At 45.4% G+C, this 23,611-nt stretch overlaps 1 protein-coding gene across 7 annotated transcripts in view; it reads right to left on the bottom strand.

The window, feature by feature from the left end:
• The window catches only part of TLN2 (talin 2), a 1,262,084-nt gene that overhangs the window by 251,501 nt on the left and 986,972 nt on the right, over positions 1-23,611 (bottom strand). For all 7 annotated transcript variants that reach the window (XM_085643650.1, XM_085643649.1, XM_085643651.1 and 4 more), the window contains 3 exons: positions 14,667-14,799; positions 10,502-10,603; positions 9,188-9,358 (listed from right to left, as the gene is read on the bottom strand). In XM_085643650.1, coding sequence (XP_085499776.1) covers positions 9,188-9,358; positions 10,502-10,603; positions 14,667-14,799 — 406 coding nt within the window. The remainder of the gene's footprint in view (positions 1-9,187; positions 9,359-10,501; positions 10,604-14,666; positions 14,800-23,611) is intronic.

Raw genomic sequence — 23,611 nt, 5'->3', positions numbered from 1 at the left:
CAAAATACTATTAAAAATAAATTAAAAAATAATTTGTTTTCTTAGAGTCTACCTGTGAAAGCTGGCTCTATGCTGGAGGCTGGCTGTATTGAGACAACCTACCTCAGTGGACACATCTTTAGAACAAGAATACATTTATTGCATTGTATTGTGTGCAGCTTCTAATCTAAAAACAAGGATTGAAAATGCATTAGGTTTCACCTGTGTAATTAATATATATTTTTTTACTGGTAAGTTTTAAGTTGCGGAGCAGTTGTGCAATCTAGGTTAAAGAAACCCTGTAAAAGTGGTATGACTTTTTTTTTTTTTAGAAAGGCAACATATTGTGAAGTATCTGGTGGGAGCAGTGGGCAGAAACCACATGAAAGTTCGGCTCATTTTACTTTGAAACAGCCCTCAGACTCCCTTGCAACTCTATGTAGAAATAGGAGGTGGGCCACTCCGTCGAGGAACGACAGGCAATGGGAGAGAGCTGCTGAAGAGTGGCATAGAGCGCTCCTGGGAAGAGGGCTGCTCAATGGGGGCATAGAGCGCGCCTCGGTAGAGGGCTGCTCAATGGGGACATACAGCGCTTGGGGCATAGAGCACTCCTGTGAGGAAACTGCTCAATGGGAGCACAGAGCGTTCCAGGAGCAGCATCTCTGGTTGGAACATCCAGACTAGAAGAAGGCTCTTCCTGTGGTAGCTAAACTGAAAGAAACCCCACAGAGGTAACTCGGACTGGAAGACAGCCCCACTGGTGCACCTGGGGCTGGAAGAGCGCCATATTAAGGGTATTGCAGGCTCAACCAGTGCCCCAGTGGCAGCGCCCGACGGAGTGTTCCCCTGGGGTGCATTGAAAGAGGGAGCCCCACATGAGGCATCGCAGGGTAGAAGGGCGCTACACTGCAGGACTTTGGAGAGGAGAAGCCCCTTCACTGGTAGCCCAGGCTGGGAGAGCTCTCTATTAGGATAGCTTGGACTGGAATACTGTCCCGGTGGGTGCATCTACGTTAGAGGCATGTGACGGGGGTGCTTTAGTTTTAAAGAGAGCGCCCCGCCAGAGACATCTGAGATGGGAACAGGGGGTTCACACCTTACAATCCTGTTGTGTCATAAACATTTTGGCAACGAGCTGTGTCCCTGTGTGGAAATATGGATTTTTATGATCAGTTATGTCCCCTATCTTGGACCCCAACGGTTTCATGTATAAATCACAAGTACATGTATGTTCCCTCCAGTTCCAGTTATGAAGACGCAAACACATGTGCGTCCACCGTCAACATGTCCTCTTTCAGATCCGCCATGAATGGGCCGGATATCCTATTCCTAAGTATGAAAGGCCACCGGCTTTATATGGTTCATTTATGCCATTTTACAGTCCAGGCGAGTAGGCCCTGATTCTGCCATTAAGCCTTTTCCTGCCTTCTGCCTCTGAAAGCTCCAGTCTGAGCTCGCATCTGTATCCATGAACTTTGTCCTACTCCCTGCGCGGCTAACGGTGCCTGACTCGGCCTGTCGGCCTGTCTGCCTGCCAAAAACGGTATTTCACCTTCAAGATTATCTGCTCTGCTCCGCTCCTCATCCAATGCATTCCTGTCTAGCAGTTTAAGTAAACATTCCTCTAGCTACCGTGCAAAAGGGCCCGGCTTCTCTGTCTTTATGCAAGTAATTCATAGCCCTGTTACTATGGAAGATTTCTGCCCTCGCATCTAGTGTAGACACTTAGACGCTTGTACACGCACTAACAGTCAGTATAGTCAGTATAGAATAAGATTCTATCCTAAGAGACCTCTCTCTCGGATAACACAGTTCTTTAAACATAGGATGTAAGATATGATTTAGGATTAGGTTGACATAACCCCAGACTTCTGTCTCCACATGTAGAGCTAAATGTCAAGTCCCATTCACCCCCTAGTTGCACGTCAATCACACGTCATGCTGCTGCGCGCGCATCTCTGCCAAGTATTTTTGCTGACATTGCGAAATTCTTTCATGGAACCACCCATTTGTGACATCATACCTAATGACGTTCTTTAGTTACGCCTAGTTACACCCATTTTAGTTACGCATGTATGTTTTTATCTCTGTTATCAACTGTTACGCCTCCTGCATCTGTTTCACTGTAATGCCTCTTCTATAAAAATGATTACCTGTCAATAAAGTATTGTCCTTCACTTCCTGAACCTTCGTGGTGATGGAATATGAAGCCCACAAATTCGAATTGTGTTTTGGAATAAAGCCCGTTCCGAACCTCTAATACCACGGATTCTGCCTCTTATTTTATTGAGCTATTCTTATTAATTTTCCGCATCAAATTAAGTACCGGTAATTAAATTATTTACCACACCTGTGTGGAATTCTGCTGTCGGCTAGACCTCATGGTGCGGTCCAGTTCCTGCTGAGACCTCTCTAGAAGAAGCCTGGCTAACACAAGAAACGTGTTGCAGCAGATTAAGTGTGGTGAGGCTGATTAAGCAGCGAGAGGCAAGCGGTCGTCTCAAGAGCAGCGGGCTAGTGTGCATTTCTCATTGCTGGTGACTGTTGGCTGTGCTATTGTATGCCGCATGAGCGCGCTGTCAGCAGCAGCCTTAGTGACGTGCCAGACAGGCACCAGCTTTAGGACAAGGCCAGGCTGCTCTATATTTCTGATACATAGTGCCCTGAGTTTGGGAGTTCTACCAAGCAACATACCGGCGTGGAGGAGAAGCAACGTGTATTATCTGGGTTGGTGAGTTTGGTTTCCCTTTCAACATCGATCTGGGAGAGCTTTTACATGCAGTGTCTGGGCATAGCAGAGAGTTCTGACTTGAAACATATGGAAGTGGGAGAGTTCTGACATGCAATATTCTTTGGCTCCATTGTAAAGCGCCCTGGTAATGTCCGCACTACATAAAATCACATAAATAAATACACTTTGAGACTGGATCCGGAAGATTTTTCGTCAGCAATACCCCTTGCGCGTCGCTAGGCGTCGTCTGCGGCTCCGCGTCAGTCGTCGGCGTCGTGCGCCGGAATGACGTCGTCGGAGTACTTAGCCGCCGCCCTCGCGCGCTGACGTCAGTTCTTGTACATAGCTTTCCGCGCCAGGAACGCAGAGCCATGCAAGAGACCGACACTGGTGCCAAAAACAAAATCTAGGGGCCGAAAAGGATAACCTTAACCCTAGATGTCGGTTCGCAGAACAGGGAGGATGGGTGGGTCGGTGAGGAATCTAACTAACTAATGTTTCTTACAGATACATCGTTACCGAAGGTAAGTAACTTGTTCATCTGAAAGAAACACGTTAGTTAGATTCCTCACCTTAGAATAGATACCCAAGCAATACCATCCCCGGTGGTGGGTCTGCGAACCAAGATCACACCAGAAAGTCCTGGAGGACAGAACGGCCAAAGAAGCCATCCCTCCGGACTTGGCTGTCAAAGCAATAATGCCTGGCAAACGTGTGTAGCGAAGCCCACGTTGCCGCCTGACAGATGTCCTGCAAAGGGACACCCCGTCCCAAAGCAGTAGTAGCCGCCGTGGCCCGAGTAGAATGGGCGCGCAGCCCAACAGGAGGGTCCTTTTTTGCCAAGGAATAACAAATTTTGATGCACAAAACGACCCACCGAGAGATGGTCCGTTTGTGCACAGCTTTCCCCTTCTTAGCACCCACGTATCCAACGAAAAGATGGTCGTCCACCTGGAACTGCTTTGTGCGGTCCAGATAAAAGGAGAGCGCACGTTTTGGGTCCAGACGGTGGAGCCTCTCTTCCTCTTTGGAAGGATGCGGAGGCGGAAAGAAGGTGGGCAAGGTGACAGACTGCCCAAGATGAAAGGGGGTCACCACTTTCGGAAGAAAGGAGGGACGAGGCCGAAAGACAACCTTGTCCGGATGAACAGAGAGAAAAGGAGGCTTTGATGATAAAGCCTGGAGCTCACTCACCCGTCTAGCCGAGGTGATGGCTACCAGAAAAGCAGTCTTAAGCGTCAGCAGACGAAGAGGACAATTATGAAGAGGCTCAAAGGGAGCGCACATTAGAAATGTGAGAACAAGATTCAAGTCCCACTGAGGCATTACAAAAGGGACAGGAGGGAACGTGTGAGTAATGCCTTTTAGAAAGCGTGTAACTACAGGGGACTTGAAAAGAGAAGGCTGATCAGGAAGCCGCAAGAAGGCAGAGATGGCAGCAAGATAACCTTTCAAGGTGCCCAGGGCAGAGCCCTGCCGGGCCAAAGAAAGAAGAAAGAGGAGGACCTCAGAAAGAGGGGCGGAAAGGGGATCCACAGCCTTTGCTGTGCACCATGCCACAAATTTGTTCCACCGGCAGGCATATACCGTCTTTGTGGAGGGACGCCCGGCTGCCAGAATGATATCACAGACTTCAGGAGGCAAGTCAAATGGCATCAACTGCCGCCGCTCAATCTCCACGCATGGAGGTGGAGGCTGGACAGGTTCGGGTGGAGGACCGTCCCCTGCTGCTGCGACAGAAGATCCTCCAGATGGGGCAGACGTATCGGAGGATCGGTCAACATACTGAGTAGCTCGGGATACCAGTACCTTCGTGCCCAATCCGGAGCCACCAAGATGACTTGGGCCCGGTCGTGCCTGATCTTCTTCAGCACTCTGGGCAGAAGTGGTATAGGCGGAAAGGCGTACAATAGACCGCAACTCCACTCGTGACGAAAAGCGTCGCCGAGCGAGTGCCGCCTTGGAAATTCCAACGCGCAGAACTGCTGACATTGCGCGTTCTCTTCGGTGGCGAATAGATCTAACCAAGGCTCTCCCCACTGCTGAAAGAGACCTTGCGCCACTTCGGAGTTCAGACGCCATTCGTGATCCATCATGCACCGGCGGCTGAGTTCGTCTGCTCTGGCGTTCAGAGAGCCCGCCAGATGTTGAACCACTAGGGTGACGCCCTGGTGTTCCAGCCATGTCCAGAGGCGCAGAGCCTCCTGACAAAGGGTCCACGACCCCACCCCGCCCTGTTTGTTGCAATACCACATGTCGGTGGTGTTGTCCGTGAACACCTGCACGACACTTCCCCTGACAGAGGGAAGGAAGGCTTTCAGTGCAAGTCGGATCGCTCTCAACTCCAACAGGTTGATGTGGAGGCGAGACTCCGCCGGAGACCAGAGGCCTCTGATCTCCGCCTCTCCCATATGGCCACCCCATCCTAGGAGGGACGCATCCGTCACTACGACATGCTCCGGTTGGGGAAGGGAGAGGCTCTTGCCCGTGACCCAATCGCGGTCCGTGAGCCACCACTGCAACTGCTGTGCAGTGCCCTCCGAGATCAAGACATGGTCGGACAGGTTGCCGTGATGCTGGGCCCACTGAAACTTCAGGTCCCACTGCAGAGCCCGCATGCGCCGCCTGGCGTGATGCACTAGTAGGATGCAGGAGGCCATCAGCCCCAGAATCCGCAACACTAGCCTGACCGAAACCCAGGATAGAGGCCGAAAGATGGGAATCAGGGCCTGAATATCCCGGACCCGCTGTTCCGGCGGATAGACCCGGAACTGCGCTGAATCGAGAACCGCTCCGATGAAGAGGAGCTTCTGAGAGGGACTCAGGTGTGACTTCGGCACATTGATGGAAAACCCCAGCAAATGCAGGAGATCCGCCGTAGTCTGGAGGTGGGAGACGACTGCCTGGGGCGAGCCCGCCTTCAACAACCAGTCGTCGAGATAGGGGAAGACTGGAACCCCTGATCTGCGCAGATGAGCTGCGACCACTGCCATCACTTTCGTGAACACCCGAGGGGCACTGGTAAGGCCGAAGGGGAGCACGGTAAACTGAAAGTGCTCTTGACCCACCGTGAACCGCAGGTAACGCCGGTGGGCCGGCAGGACGGGGATGTGGAAATATGCGTCCTGCAAGTCCAACGCTACCATCCAGTCTCCAGGGTCTAGGGCAGCTAGAACCTGAGCCAAAGTTAACATTTTGAACCTTTCCTTCCGGAGGAAGGTATTGACGTTCCGGAGGTCCAAGATAGGGCGTAGGCCCCCTTTGCCCTTCTTGGGAACCAGAAAGTAGTGGGAATAACAACCACGACCTACTTCTGGGCTCGGAACGCGCTCGACGGCCCCCTTGGCCAAGAGGGCCGAAACTTCCTCGTGGAGAAGATTCAAATGATCCCCCGAGATACGGTGGTGCTGCGGTGGCATGGCTGGAGGGGTCGTCTCGAAGGGGAGGGAGTAGCCCCTTCGGACGATTTGCAGCACCCACCTGTCCGATGTGATGGACCGCCAGTGGAGCAGGTGATGGCGAACTCTGCCGCCCACTGGCGTGGAATGGGCCTGAAAGCTCGGACTAGGAAGGCTTTGAGGCGGATGCTGCCGGGGTGGATGTGGGCTGACCGCGTCGTCCTCCAGAACCGCCTCGGCGGAAACCACGTCCGCGACCGCGTGCAGGTTGGTTATGCGGCTGGTGGCTAGGCGGACGTGAGGAGGCACCCCTTCCTTGGCCACGAAAGGGGCGAAAGGCGGAAGTTTGCGACCGCGGGGCCGAGAGGCCCAAGGACTTGGCCGTAGCCCGGGAGTCCTTAAAGCGATTCAGCGCACTGTCCGCTTTCTCACCAAAAAGGTGAGTGCCATCAAAGGGCATTGTCCATGAGAGTGCTCTGGACATCTCCCGAAAAGGAGGTGGACCGCAGCCAGGCGTGACGTCCAAGCGCCACCGTGGTAGAAATCGCCCTACCCAGCGAGTCCGTAGTGTCAAGCCCACATCTGATTGCATGTCGTGCTGCATCCCTCCCATCGGCCAGAGCCTGGGTAAGTCGTGTCTGGGCCTCCTCCGAGCACAGGGGCAGCATGTCCTCCACCGTATCCCACAGAGAGTGGGAATAACGGTCCAAAAGACAGGCGGTGTTCAAGGACCGCAGACCCAAACTAAGGGAGGAGAACAGCTTTTTGCCAAACTGTTCCAGTCTCTTGGAATCCCGGTCCGGCGGAGCGGTCGGGAAGGAGGATTGGGAGGTAGAAGCCTGGATAACCAGGCTCTCGGGGGTGGGGTGTTGGGACAGAAAACTGGGGTCGCCCGGAGCAGGGCGGTGGCGCCTGGCGACGTTCCTGTCCACAGGAGGAACTGTGGAGGGCTTGGACCAGGTGCCCTGCAGAACGTCAATGAGGGCCTCATTGAATTGCAGCAGAGGCTCAGTGGAGCTTGCTGCAGACTGAAGCACCTCAGTGAGGACGTTAGTCCTCACAGCCACGGCAGGCAGCTCGAGCCCAAGGGCTGCGGCCGCCTTGCGCAGCACCACAGAGAAAGCAGCACCCTCCTCCGAAGCCACAGTCGGAGGAGAGATGAATCCAGTGTCTGGTGAGGTATCCAGACCACTGGCCTCCCCCAGTTCATCTGCCCAGTCCTGTGACAGCTGAGCCTGAACGGCCATAGGATCCTCGGACCCCTCCCATTCGCCCCCGTCATCCGATTCCTGGTAAACAGGAGGAAGGATCGGAGCCGGACGATAGACATAATGTGTCTCTAACGGCGCCGTACGTGGCGTCTATCGACGCCGTAACGGCGCCGGATCCGGAGCGTGGCTGAAATGGGGCTCGACGCCGAGCGGAGCCGGCGTCGGAGGTGGAACCGTTGTCGACGCCGGCGGAGGAGGCGTGACGAGGTCGACCGGCGTCGGCGGGGACGAGTCCCTCGGGAACCTGCGGCATCGAGGCCGGAGCCGCCGGCATGCAAGGTTGCCTAGTCGGGTCCGCGGGGCCCGAAGGCGCGCCAGCGGGCGTCGACGGCGGAGCCAGGCTCCTCATGGCCGAGAGGAAGGCACTGACTTCCGCCGGCGTCGCGTCAGTCCCAGGGACCGGCGGGTATGGGGACTTGCGCGGCGCCTGCGGCTCCGCTGGAGCCGCGGGGGTGGAACCACCCTGACCCTCGGCCGAGTCGCGCGACCGGCGAGGGGAGTCCGAAGAGCGGTGTCGCCTCTTGGACTTCTTGGAGTGCTTCGACTTACCCGAAGACTTGGAGCCAGACGAGCGATGATGATGTCGGCTGCGGCTCCACGACCGATCCTTGGACCTCCTCCTGGACCGGGATCGAGAGGGGCGCGAAGCCGAGTGGCGAAGCTGGAGAAGCTTTCGGGACCGCTCCCGTCTAGCCTTCGAGGTCAGGGCCTTGCAGTCCGAACACGACTCCGCGTCGTGGTCGAGGCCCAAACAGTAAAGGCACCGGCGGTGATGATCCGTAACCGACATCAAGCGGTTGCAGTCAGCACAGGCTTTGAAACCAGGCCTCCTACCGGCACCGGAGTCGAGACAAGATCAAAAAGGATCAAAAAACTTGTCAAAAAAGACTAAAAGGGGTAGCTCTCCCGGATCTGCGCTTACTGGCGCGGAAAAAAGAAGAACTGACGTCAGCGCGCGAGGGCGGCGTCTAAGTACTCCGACGACGTCATTCCGGCGCACGACGCCGACGACGGACGCGGAGCCGCAGACGAAGCCTAGCGACGCGCAAGGGGTATTGCTGACGAAAAATCTTCCGGATCCAGTCTGACGCCTGGGGATATTCTAAGGTGAGGAATCTAACTAACGTGTTTCTTTCAGATCAAGCACTGCAAAAGCACTGTGCAGGGAAAACATTTTTTTAAAAAGTGCCCCAAAAGCGGATGGAAATTACTTTGGTGCTGGGAAACTGATAACAGAAGCACACAAGAGGAACAACATGAGAAAAGAAGAAACTGTGTGCTACAGTCAATAGAAATGGAGGAAAAGTAAGTGTCAAGCACAGAAATGAAAAGCAATGTAAACAAGGGGGCGATATGTAAGCCTCTTTTAAGATATATTTAATACAAAAGATTCCACAAGCACGTCACAAGGGCTGTGCAGACAGAACCTATACACACCCCCAACTTTAAAGATGATTCCCTCACTCAATGAAAGAATCTAGTGTTTCTCTGGTGGGTAAGAAGGATGGGGAGGGGGAAGAAGAGAAATATTTGAAGGTAGGTAAATCAATAAGAATACAGTTTTGAAAACAAAACAGACATTTCTGACACCCCACCTCCTTATTGATTTGGATTATTCATGACACTTTAGTCTACTCAAGTATTTTTTAAGGTTTAAGGAGGGAGTTGTAAATATCAACTCTGTCTTTCAGATGTTTGGGGTTGAAAATTAATAATAAGAATGACTATCAGTTTCTGCCTCCACACCCTCAATGAATATAATTCTTAAAGGATCTCTCGTGAGTCTCAGAATTCTGACGGTGACCTACTTTTGGGTTTCCACCACCTTCCTTAGCTGCGTACAGCATCTGCAGAGCGGATTCCGCCAGCGTCTTGGTCTGGTCCAGAACAGTCATCTGCTGTTGATGATCGATAATCTTAGAAACTACACCAACGGCAGCCAAAATCAGGGGTTCAAAGTACTGCGCCAGCTGAGTGACCTGGGGTAAAAAGACAGATACATTTTTTTTAAAACTAATTTCATGGGACAAGGCACAATGGCAAACTCTGAAACAATCACTTTGTCCTATTTTGTCTCAGCATAAATTTATTGGTTACTGCCATGTGGTTTCGTCACAAAAGGGCCCTGAACTTCTCCTGAGAACGCACTCAATTAGCAGCAGACATATACAGCCTCATGTCATTTAAGACAAGAAGTGTTACTAATATCTGAAGATTGGACAAACAATATATTGTTCCTCTGTCCTCTTTCTGTGGTACTGATAGATCTCTCTGCCCTGACATAGTCACTGGTAGCAATAAACTACACTGTTTGTAGATTGGAGCCATAAATAGCTATTTTTGTAAACCGTAGAAAAACCAATAAAAGGCTTTGCTGCAAATATCCTCATCAAGAATACAATACGTGTTATTATGAGCGCTCAATTTAACATACTTACTAAATATGGTTTAGAAAACAAGTGTCTTGTGTAGATTTTTAAATAAAACTGTGGAGTGGCAGCTCCAACTAAGGCCCACCTATCATCACCATCCCTGTGTCCTAATATATCCTCTGCCCGACCATTTCAAAGGAGTGAGGGAAGCAAAGGCCTTAGTCTTGAGAAAATAAATGTAGCATCCCCATCTTCCGGCTCCTGGTGTCACAGTCATGCAGTGACAAGGGGAGCTATGGGAGAAGGGAAGGGAAAACTCAGTATCTCCTGAAGCTCCATACGACTTTCAAATTTTGGAAGCAAAGTAGTTTGATAAAGCGAAGAGGCTGCAGGGACTTTGTCCTCCCTCCATCCACAGTTCCCCTGACAATGAATGGTTGTGGCTGCCGCGCCTACAGGGTTATGACATTTGAAGTGAGCAGGGACAACACCTCGCACCTTGACTACCATAAAACACTATCTCACCGCCACATTCTCTGCCTTACCATCACAGAACGTGCCACGAACGCCCTCCAGATTTTATTGTAATGACTCTGACTTACACTTACCAACCCCATTCACTACACTGCCACACCACAGACTGGATAATCCTTTATATTCTATGTTTTACAGGACCATTTGGATAGTACTTCCGGTATGCAGGTTCACACATCACGAAATACCAATGGGACACCATCTGTATCTTTATACCTTGTGGCCCAACTGGGCTGCTTCACCTCGTGCAGCTGTTGCTGTGGGATCGACGACGTGTCCAATTTCTTGGACTACAGATGTCAACTGCTCCTGCAATGCCTGGAAAATACAAAAAAATCCATTGATAAAGTAGTCGTTTTGTACCAAAAAAGTTTGTTTATTTATAAAAGAAAATGTTGAATAGAAAAAGGTTGACATGTTGAAGTAGCAACAACAGTTTTAATGATGCTTCACTAACCATGTTTTTCACCTATACCAGGTTTACCAGGTTAAAAACAAAACTTCTGGGATGAAATTTCCAATATCACTTATGAAAATGTTAATGTCTGGCTTAGAGATGAGTGATTGCATCACCCCCTATAAGAACCTCAGCTAATAAAATATTTACACTGGCTGCTCCCTGGTTCTTAGCGGATCTAAATAAAATAATACAAAAAGAGGAATCTCTGTGTAAAAGGCTAGAATGGAGTTGGAGTAAATCTTATGATGTTGAGGCCAAATGCACATGTAAGGTACCCCATTAAATCCCATCATAGAGCTATTATCAGAGCCCATAAGGAGTTTATCTCCTCTTCTGTTGCCAAGGGAACAAACAAACCTTGGGAGCTCTTCAAAATGGTGAACTCCTTCCTCTCTTTGAGCGCCCTTCATAATAAGCCCACTGTGTATGTTAATGTTTGTGTAGAGCTGTCAGAGTTTTTCCACAATAAGATGAGAGCTATCTATGACCAATTCCCCAAGAATTCGGCATCCATGCCTGGCATGGAGGGCAACTGTCCCTCTGGGCCAATCCTTGCAAATTTTTGTTCTATATCTCTGGAGGACTCTCTACTAGAACTGGATAAATGCAAGTCTAGATCTCCCCTGGACTAGTGTCCTCCTGACATTCTTAAAAAAGTATCTTCTACGGTGAACCCTATCTTGAATAAGTTGATGAATTCTTCCATTGATTCGGCTCTAGTTTCTACGTGCTGGAAACAGGCTTTCCTGCATCCATTACTCAAAAACTCTAATGCAGTCCCCAAGATTTTAAGCAACTGCAGACCAATTTCTTGCTTGTCGGCTAGGGCTAAAACGTTGGAGATTCTTGTTAATAGACAACTGACAAATATCTTAGAGTCTAACTGCCGCTTAGGCAACTCCAAATCCGGCTTTAGGACGGGATATAGCATCGAGTCAGCCCTGCTGGAAGTCTCAGAATTTATTAAGGAGAACCTTGATCAAAACTCTGTGGCCATGATGGTGCACCTAGATTTATCCTCAGCCTTCGACACGGTCTCTCATGATACTCTTCTGGACAGGCTTAGGAACATAGGGATAGAAAGGACAGACCCGCCTGTGGTCTAAGTCTTTCCTGGAGGATAGGACACAAGCTGTCCTGCTATTTCATTTTTCCTCTTCGGCTAAACCACTGGAATGTGGTGTGCCTCAGGGCTGTGCCCCAAGCCCACCCTTTTTTTGTTTTTTTACATTTATCTGGAGCTGCCAGCTAGCCTAGATGAAACTTGGGATCTTAGGGTGATTTCTTATGCCAATGACACCCAATTGCTTCTAACCTTTCAGGAGAAAGACTCACTGGTACTTAAGTCTTTTAAAGTAGGTCTAAAGTCTGTTGGAGATTGGATAAGCGACAATTTCCTCAGGCTTAACTATGATAAAACAGAGGTCTTTTTTTTTGGTATTATTTGCTATCTGAACGTGAGCAATTGGTGGCCTTTGGAATGAGTACTCCCCCCTTCCCCAGCACTAAGTGCTAGGAATCTTGGAGTCATTTTTGACTCTGACCTTTCCTTCGCTCCCCAAGTAAATAATGTATCAGACACCTGCTTAGCCACCCTTAAGTCTCTAAGAAGAATGATACATCTCGTACTGGTGGACACGGGTAAGAGCATTTTTCACGCATTAGTGTCAACCAAATTAGACTATGTGAACACTCTCTACAACTGCCTGCCTGCTTACCTAGTGCTTTGTCTACAAATTGTGGAAAATGTAGCTGTCAGACTGATCCTGAAAATTCCCGCCTCTTAATCAATAACTCCCTATCTCTGACACCTTCACTGGTTGCCTGTGGTGAAGCAAGCCTAATTTAAGGCGCTCACCTTAGCCTTTAGAGCTTTGGACCTTGGAGGACATGCATATCTAAGAAGAAAAACTAAAGTATACTCTCAGTCCCATTCTCGGAGATGCAGCAGTCAACGGCTACTTCAAGTGCTTAGCAAGGACAGGCAGAAGATCACTCGCGTTCCTCACTGCTGGACTCTGAAATGCCCTTCCTAGGCTAGCTCCCTCTGAAGAATTAAAAAAAAACAAATAAAAACTGAAAACATTTCTTTTTTACTCCGCAGTCTAACTTTGTTCTCGTCTGACCTAGGCCGCTAGTGCTGGGACACCTCTTCGGGGGCAGCTGTGAACTTTAGAAATTGTTTTGTATTTGTATGCCAATATTTCACATCAGCTCATGTTCATTATTGTCAATTAACCTACCTAAAACTGCACACAAACTATCACACAATTACTACCCAACTAAAACAAAATTATTTGATTCTATCAGAAGCAACCTCAGGATATGATGCTGAAGGTGCTACTGGTGCCGTTACAAGGGTGTACAGATATATGCCATGGATATATCCTAGTTGTATGTACAGGATGCAGAACAGAACACACATGCAGCATTACAAGACAATTACAGACGGTCAAACAATGGATTTTTTACCATACTAGTTTTACAGATTTCACCTTCTGTGAAGTAACATCACTACAGGTTAATTTAAGTAGTCGAGAAATTTTGTCAGACTCCAGCATCAACACAGGATCAATGCAACAATCATTTATGTTAGGGAGCCAAGATACAGGACAATCACATTGGTAGTGAAGAGCTACAAAATATTGATACTAACTTGATTAGGAAAATCATAACCTTTCTGACATCGAGCCCTGGTAAATGTCTACAATAAAATTACGTCTACTGTAGAATATTCTCTCATTGAATTGAAATAACTCACTACAAGAGCAGATGTTCAACAAAGCTAACAAATACCATCACAGTAGCCCAAAGCGTATTCATTCACTGACTGTGGAACAGCTTAGCCATCATATCATACTGAGGTCTCCCCTTGGCATGCTGATAAATCAGCCAATAAATGTTGTCTTGCTTTCTTACACCACAGATAAGACCTGGGCTTTACCCGAAAAGTGCTAGATTATTCGAGAGAACCACAGTGACTTAACATGAAATTGCACATATCACAATATCAATGAAGTCAAGTGACTGGAAAATGAATATAAGCATCTACCAACCTGCAAGCAATGGTCACATATGCTACCAAGCCTGCACAGCTTCCAGTTTAATGAAAACCAAAAACTGAAAGCTTATCTCTCACATATCTCCATCCACCACACTGTTAAGCACAACATCCCATAACGAGATGACTGCACCTTGAAGGTCCTCAAGCATGACTAGGAAATACTTTCTAAATAGAATGAAAAACAAAGGTAAGACCCTTTGTACCACACACTCTACACAGTGTAGAATGCTGTCCATGTAGGCAAGAGTTTCATGGTCCTAAATACAGGCAGTAAACACTATATACATGGTACACTACAATTCAAACAACAGATGAATGTTAAAGGCAAGCCCACAAAATATCGAACCGGTTTGACGATGTTTACCAGATCTTCGTTGAAGGGTTATCAACAGGTGAACATGGACACGGCCAAACTAATGGACACTAGTGGAGGCTGCTAACATTTTCTCTTACATTGTGGTTTGGATATAGTTTTGCTAGTGCCTATTGGAACCGGTTTCTGTCTACCTCTTACTGGACCACCTGACATCCCCATACTCCTTAAAAGAATTATCTGTCCAGCCTCGGACCTTTGCAGTTAGCAGCAAATCATGGAGGATACTATTATCTTTCTGTTAGGCTTTCTTTAGCTTAGTGCATTACAAGCAGGAGGATGGGTAACACCCAGAGGAGGAAAAAAAAGGAAAGAAACTGTACTGATTCATTGCTGCCATTGAAGGTATCCACTCCGTTGCATAAAATGTTAAAAGAAAATTTGGGGTGATAAGATAACTATTGCATTAATTTCTTTCATTTTCTGTGGTGGTCTCTTTAAATTAGGGCAATTACCATAGCTGGCATTTAATATTTGTCCTTACCTCAATAGAGATGTCATCCCTTGTGGCCAGGTTCTGGCTGACTGTTGCAAGAGATGCTTGTTCAATATCCCTGATGCATTTATTGATACTGTCAATTGACTGATCACACTCCCTCTGGCCTGGAGCCTTGTCCCTGTGGTAACAAAAAAGAGAATATAATGGAGCGTGCATTTCCTAAAGTAGCCTTCCTTCATCTGTTTACGGACTCAGATACATAATACTCTGTCAGTACACTTTTTGGCAGAAAAACTGATATTAAGTCAAGAAAATCTAGGAATTTAAAAGCTTGCATTACTGCGGACACCCTAACCTCATGTTTATGAGGCTGGATAATAATATAAATTAATATATCATCAACTGACATCTGCCTCCAGCCACTCTACACACTTACCAGTGCCCCAGATCCTACTATCCACCCCGCAAACTTAAAAAACTGAAAAAGCTCCCCAAATCCATCCATGAATGTGTACACCGATCCATCCTCGCTCTCCTACTAATTGTCTACTTTAATATTTAGCTATCAGACAAGGAGATGGGGGAGGGGGGTGAAGAAAGTCACACTGTGGTAAAATTAGGACACCACCCAAACCCACAAACCTCTACAACAGGGAAACCTTGATTCACGGAAGTCAAAGTCACATATTGTTTGCCCAAGTTCCAAATATTCTCACATCCATTGGCAGCATCAACAAGTGGCAGTATAGACAACATCTGCGGATACTTAGAATTTCATTCTTCAAAGCCACTACTAAAAACTTATTGTTACAACCCCACAAACCATCGCTGTGAGGTCTCAAACACAAGGATAAGCGACAGCCGTATACCAATTGGTGTCCGGTTTAAGCTTATGCATAGTTATCAATTTATCCTGCACGCTTTTAATCTTTCAGCAGCTTTAAGCATAATGCCACCTCACTCATCATATACCTATTTGCTACTCAGCTTGCCCCCACATCACCTCTTCCAGCGGCTCATCCTCCTACATCTTCAAGTCTTTCTTCATAATTCCCACATTCAATAAGCCAGGAGAAAATTTCAATAGAAGGGGTCATCGATTATTCCCCATCTTATGCCAACTTCCATCCTCAAGTGCATTCTCACTAGCAGCACGCCACATCCAAATGACCTAAAAGAGCAAACATCTTGTTCCCTCAGTACAAAATACTCTCCCTCAATTACCACCCTGTTCCTCTCATCCTCAAACAGTGACCCTGAAGTTAGTGAGATCAATAACCTCCTCTACCAAATGCCTACCACCTCTAAAACTGCTCCCCTTGCTGTTTACCTGCCTTGAATACTTCAAGTAAACTGTTCTAAAGCAAGGGAGAATGAAACAACTTAAGCACACTTAAATACATACACTTTGAGAATTGTCCTAGTCTAGGCAGATCTACTGGTAATCCTTATTGCTACCTCCTTCACCAAGTTTGTACCACAGTATCTACCCTCCTCTATATTCATCCCCAGTTCCTCATCTGAAGTTGCGGTCTTTGATTCAAAGTCCCAATATTGAATCTTACAACAGGTGAAGAGTTAAAATGCTTTGTACTGGGCATATAAATGATGTGAACAGAACAAAACAAATATGTTAGACATACACAAATACTGAAAGATTTCAATATTCAAACATGCTATAAAATGAGCACATTGCTTAAGTAGCTAATTTCCCTTTAGCAAAGAAGTTTGGCTCTGTAATGATCCAGATATCTATGTTGTCAACACTAGTAACTTAGTTACATTTTAGAATTGACTGCTCTGTTCACATCAATTGACAGTCTCCTGTTGTCCCCCAGTGAGGACCTGACACACAGTTTTGAAAAGGGACAGTTAGAATACAAACATGCTTGTTCAAAAAATTATTTTATTTCAGATTCGACATTATGACTTTACCTGCCAATGAAACAAATTCTTCTTACCCTTGTTGCAGATTAACACCAAATTATTATTGTCCATGAAAGTGAAGTGTAATGGCTCCAGAGGCATAAAACTAGCCGACGTTGGATATGTAGATCTGATACTTTATAAAGCTGATCAGCGAACAAACAACACAGCTCCCCATTACTAGTTCCCTAATACCTCCGTAGAGAGATGCCAAGGCTGGACTTATCGTACAGGACGGTCTCTTTGTGAGATAAGGAGGAATAAACCTTAAAGTATGCAAAATGAGAAATAACCAGTTGGACTCAGATTAACCAGGTCCGTATGTGCAGGTTTTCACTGAGTCCTGGGACTTTAATGCAGCTATTTACCACCTGCTCTGTGCATGTGGTAAATGCCTTTTGAGCGACAGCGGAAGTCAGGGAGAGATTGTCAGGTGGGGGGGAAGGCATTTGGATAAACACTGTCTGCTCACCCCAAGAATGCCTTTTGATGCGGACAGGGGCCCTGCAAGTCCTGTCTTTCCAGGAGTGGATCTGCAACCATTAAAACTGGTCCAGTTTTTTGGACCCGGATATAACGGATTCATTGGACCTTCCCAGAGAAGTATCCCAGCGGGCAGCTCAAAGCAACTTGAAATGGCAACCATAGGATGTAAGAAAAAGGAACAAGAATAAACCATTTGTCATTGGTAATATCATTTAGCTTTATGGGAGGAAATATTTCCCAAAAAGATGGGAACTTTTGGAAAATTGGAAATTTAGAATAGAACTCGAATTATTAGAGTTTTGTGAAATGCTTGTGAAGGACTTTAAAAGGCCAAGAAGTGGCAGTGTTTAAACCCGCGTGGGGAGACGGTCACAGAAGAGTGAGTTTGAGCAAGAGCACAGACGTGTTTTAAATGTTTCACAGTCTGAGTTACTTGAGACAGAGAAGTCAAAGTCACTAGTGATATCAGCAACAATTGCATGATTGTAAGAGCCAAAGTGACGCATTTAACCAAAAAAAGAACTGAACCACATACCAAATGTAGCAACAGCTTACCAGTTAGAGAAGATGGCAGGGCACTATCCCAATGGACACATTTCACAGATCTGTTTGTAGACCTTAACCTCTATCCCTCTGTGGGTTACTAAAGTTAGGCAATATAACACCTTTTACTTGGGGCACAATCAAGTCACACGCTTTACTAGAAACAAGTTTATTACACAATTAATTTCAAATCTCTATGCGTAGTCCCCTGTGCCTTTCACAGAAAAGGCTACCATGATATCAGTTTGTAAATCCAACTTTTAGGAAACCCAAACTAAGAGAAATTGGCTTCTCCACTCTGGTGGCAAACCTGTGGCAAGGTTTATTTCCATGTCAATCCACTCTTTTGATGACCATGTCAATTACAGAAAGGCACAAAAATCCTATATTTGCTGCCAAGAGCACCTCTGCCCCTAGCACTTCCTATTATTTCAGCAATACCAAGAGCCCTTTGGTAACGTCTCCACCAAATATTATAAGCCCTGTTCACAGTAAACGTCTACTATGGAGTGGCCAGCCTGAATCCTTTGAAGCTGCTTTTTGAAGCAGCATCCCTTGTTTACTCTTGTAAATAGTATCCTCTGACTCTCTGGGCAGAGATTAAATATTCCAAGAAAGTGCATGGTGGTAAACGCTCTCGCCTGCCACTACACCCAAATCTTACCAATGAATGTGGGACTAAGAGCATCCTCTGACACTCCTGGCTGGGTGGCTAAGAAATTAAAAATTCCTAGAATGTGTATGGTGGTAAACAGTCTTACTTGCCACTCACCCAAATCTTCTTAATGAATGTGGAGCCTACCAGAGAATACTGCAGGTCTTCTTCTACTCAAACAAGGAAGTCACCTGCCAGCAACCCAGATTACCCAAGAAAGGAACTGAGGCAATATTGTGCATATACATTTCAAGAAAGGGAGCCACACAATAGTAGAATAATCACAATTATTAAATGTCTGTCTTTCATCTACAGTATATGATGCGTGAAGCTAGCATAAACTCTAGTGGAAAGGTTACTAGACAAGAGATTACCACATTTACAACCCGGAATACATTATGCATCTGTCTTTTAGGAAATTTGACAATCTTAAATGCCGAAAGAACATGGCCTGGCACTGATTCTTTCTGTGGTGATAAACTCAGACCAAATGAATTCTGACAGATGATTGCTGGAAAACTGAAAACATAATGTGTATCATGAGTATATGATGTATAGCACTGCTCTCACAGCAGCAGGTTTTGAATTTTCTGAAGAACTTTGGTTGCTAAACCAAATTGGAACTGCACAAACATTTTCATGCAGTTGCAAGGGACATAAAGATTTCCGAATTCTTGTAACCCAGGAGCAAGCATGCTGGATTGAGAGCGATAAAAGTGTGAAAAATGCATTTGTCGTATAACTGGAAATTTCCTACCTTGAGCTTTGAGAGGGTTATAGCGTATGGCAGAAATATGCAGTAGCTAGGAGTAAAATTTGTTTATCTTTTTTTTCGATTGAGAACTGTCAAGATCTTCTGACAAAAATATTTTCATTTTAATCCCGGAATAGAAAGCAAGCATTAGGGAAATTCTCAGTTTCTATTCGGGTTCCCTACCTCTATCCCATGGATAAAGGAGGGTAAAGATTTGCTTTCTTTGTTTTTAAAAGTTGTATGAAGCCTTATGAATGCCAAACTGGACATTCAAAAGATGTAATCCAGCAAGTTGTGTTGACTTTCAGACCTGCAGGGGGGTTCCCCGTGTTCTAGCTATAACCCCTTAAGCAGAATATTGAATATAACAGACTAATCTAAGTTCTCACTGAATGCTTGGATGTATGATTGATTATCTTCTAGAAGGCAAAGGACAGTTTTTTCCCCACCATTCACTCTAGAGGATCCAGCGAGGAGTGTAGCCGAGGCACTCATTCTGAGAAATTAATGTCAGCAATTTCTGGCCCCTAGGTGTCAACACACTTTCTTCAGAAGTACTAATACAACATTTGTGTTTTAATAAAGTCTTCCAGCTGCAGCCACTAGAAATTAATAATATTGTGGCATCACGTGCAAAAAGCACAGAGTATCATGAAGACTTATATTTGTTTTATTGGGTGTAAGGGCTGTTAGCAGACTGCAATACTTGTGTCTAAAATAACCCAATATTGTTTCCCCTATTTATATTCCACCAAATGCTAAAGTGATACTTTGCACTAGCGACACATAGGAGACGTGTCCTCAGAGAAACAGAGGTTCTGTGGTGTATTAACCTGACACCGTTCACAGTCAAGTAATCAATGCAGAACTCAGTTTCTCTATGGGGCAACTGGCATTGGTGGTCATTTAAATGTCGTACGCTCTGTTGATTAAATTTGTATTTGCAGTCATATGAAGGATCTTCATAAAAAGGATAATCTTCCTTTTCATATTGGAAAATTTCTTCCTTATATACTTCAACACACAGGTTAAGGTTCCTTTCTGCCATGCCACTTCAAGGTCAATAAGATGGAAAACATGTGGCCTGATGGAAATGTGGTGTGTATATTCCTCCCTTTCATGCTCAGTTTCTCTACAGGATTATGTATTTACTTTCCCTGAAAAATGTATTTCCATTTCCTCAGCCTCTGTTTTGTTTTCTTTATTTTTCTCTCTTATCATGGATATCTTTTTGATTAGCAATCTGTTTACTTTCTCTGATGTGATTAAATCTTGATACAGATGAAAATATGGAGACCAACATCAACTTTGGCTGTGACACTGGGAATGCTGACAGATGCAGTAAAATAGAGGCTAAGGAGTTGTGTGGATAGTCAAATGATTGGACTGAGGGCGTGTTGCATTCTACATGCCATAGAGAGACTTTCTTTTAATGCAATAGAAGAAACTGATGTGTAAACTCACTAATCGAAGGACCCATGGTACCACTAAATAAACACTTCAGCAAATGATGTATAAATATTGGCCTTGGACAGCACATATAGTAGGAAAGTACAAATTATAGAAGATATTCTTGTAGTGGAAATCCGAAAACAAACGAGTGGTACAGGACTGGACTTTAATAATGGATACCTAATCTCTAGGTGCAGAGAAGGAGTTAAAACACCTTCTATTGACCACATAAAATAGCCAATTACTAAAGCATTAAAAATTGTAATTTTGCTTTAATTTTACCGAGGATTCGCAGTCTGATGTGGAAGATATTCAAATAAGCATGCAACTCTATTAAAGATTCATAACAGTAGAAATGGATTTTATTAACCATGCAAAAATATAATCAATTTTAGTCCATTTTATGGCAACTGGAATATCTATTTCGAGCTAGGATGCTTAGACACCACCACAAGCAATTTCTGCTATGATTGCAAAATACTTTTTGTGCCATCACTGGGCATCCAGAGTAACATTACATGCCCACGGCATCACCAGAGAGTGATGTCACTTCTCCCATTCAAAGTAGGGTTGAGTCGAAAACAATCTGCAGCATCTGTTGTTTTCTTTGACATTTGGGGTACTTTAGGGACTGAGATGCATCAGTCAAACATACTGCAATATGTGAGTACCCCGAATGATAGCAATTTCAGGATGTAAGTCATCAGAAAAGACAGAGTAGCTTTTCCAAGCAATCTACTGTAATGACAATTTGGATTATATTATATATGCAACAGGATCTCCACATGCCAAGTTTTATAAAAGGATTGACCCTTCTCACCAACACTCATAGCTCTAGCTAACAAAAATCCTTGCTTGTTTGTTGTGGTAAAAGGGATTCACTAAAGGGATACATTAATGAAAATCCCATCATTGCATATCACTATATGTGACTTATCTGCTATTAAATCTCTGCGAAGAATAAACACAAGCTGCAGCTAACATGGAACTCCTAAATGGTTTTCAATGCATGTCTAGTTTATGAGTAAATCTCGGGAAATTATGCATTTTTTCCATAAAATACCTGAGAAACAAGAATGTGTTAGCCCGGCCATCCATAGATATACACTGGGAAATGGCCACATCCAAATATTTGAGGATTTGGATATGTGTCAGTGATGAACATATAATACCCAAGACTGTACTTAAAACCATGAAGACTCTAAGCAGATAAATCATGTTACTGCAACTACCTTATTTTATCCCATTTCACTAGGTATCGTGCCTCTCAGGTTACTTAAGGATTTGTACTCAATACAAACAGTCATAATATAAAGTGTCATCAGGAGGAGAGCTGCCCTCATCAAAGTTCAACTGCTCATCTTGGAGAGGGATCGGAGGACATCCGATTATGAGCTATACTTTTGACTTGAGAAGGCACAGCTAAACAGGTGTATGAGAATGGAAGCAAGAAAACGATACCATAAACTTTGACAACAGCAGACTTCTACAGATAGGAGACATACACAAGGAAGACAAACTAAATTTAAAAAACTTCCAACTAGCATACAGCATTCCAAACAGGGCTGGAGGGCATTAGCACAAAATAGGTAATGGTCGAAGGGAAAGTTTTCACAAAGTGACAATAGGGGAGTATATTTAAGCACACTGCATTTGTAACTAGGAATGTGTGTGTTTTATTTGATTTTAAGTTGTTTGCACATACCTATTTAACTCATAAGGGCCTAAGTAAAATGTGACAGCTAGCGGCCCGAAGTGAAAAGCTGATTTTTACCACATGGTGTGAGACTATCCAAGATGTAGGGATACTCGGAGTAAGTGAAGGAGATAGTGCTGATGCTCCCTACGGAAAGTTACATGCATGGAGAAGAGACATAGTAATTAGACCTAATGCCCAGACACAAAAAGAAACAAGCAAAGAGTAAATTCACCCAAGCAACATTTCTGTATATGGAAAATATAGCCTTATCCTACAAATCAACCGGATCTGCAATACAACATTTTGGCTGACTGAAGTCAGCAAAAGTTGAGAACCTTGTTATCTCAAACCAACTGCAGAGTCTTAACAATACCAATGCTGCTACAACTGTGGAGTAATGTTATCATGATTAGCTATGAAACTAGATACTAATGTCTATGAGCAATATCAGACCTCTAGAAGTGTTACTAGAACGTGGCACTGAGACTGTGAAATAGCCACCGTGCACACCAAACACATACGACCTAAGGTGATAATGGCACACGCTCCCGATGATAATCATCAACACCAAATAATTCAGGGACCTCGGGTCAAAAACTGACACACTTACATCCGAACCAACCTTGACATAGCTGTGATCCGACACAAAACAAATGTTTTTCACATTAACTGGCATTTAGGGACCAAGATTACTCAGATAAATTCAAACCTGAAACAGAATCCTAAATGATGATGGGATGTTTGTTAGACCCACCTGATATTTTGTTGATTGTTTAAAACCTTTTGGCAAGTGAACTAATCTCATTCCGGACAAGGTGTAAAGAAAGCAGGCTGCTCCTAGAAATCCAAATATATATTGTTTACCTAAAAATGAATAAAGCCTTATAGCCCGCTGAAGGGTGTTAAAGGCTCTGAACCAGTGTTATAGGCCCGAGCTGGTGATGAAGACCTATTATGAGGGAGAGGGCCTTTAACAACCGGTATATCCCAAAGCATAAGGGTTGTAAAGGCTATAGAACATTCCACCCACTAAAGGTATAATATTCGTACTTAAAAAGGGAGAAACATGAAGACAACGTTGAAATTTTGGAGCTCCAGGCTTATACCAGCCATTATAAGCAGAGAGCTACACCATTGTCTTCAACGGAGCTCTCAAATTTCCAATGATCTAATAAAGCCTTAGAGCCTGACATAGCAGGCTCTAACCAGCCATTAAAGGCCCACTCCAGCGTCAAAGGCCCGAGCCGTAGGCAAGGTTTTTTTTTTAACAACGGAGCGGGCCTTAAACGGCTGGGAGAGCCCGCTACCGAGGACTCTTAAAGGCTTTTAGAACATTCCGCCACTAGAGGGCAGAATGTTATAACAAATAAAAACAAATAACTAACTGAGCCCAAGGGAGTTGAAATCCCTATTGAAACATTGAAATGTTGGTGCTTGAGCTTATACCAGCCACTATAAGCCCGGAGCTACTCTAT

Source organism: Triturus cristatus, chromosome 3_1 (genome assembly GCF_964204655.1).
Source record: "Triturus cristatus chromosome 3_1, aTriCri1.1, whole genome shotgun sequence".
NCBI classification, from domain to species: domain Eukaryota; kingdom Metazoa; phylum Chordata; class Amphibia; order Caudata; family Salamandridae; genus Triturus; species Triturus cristatus.
Note: the sequence above shows the minus strand (reverse complement) of the source record. Positions and strands in the feature narration are given on the sequence as shown.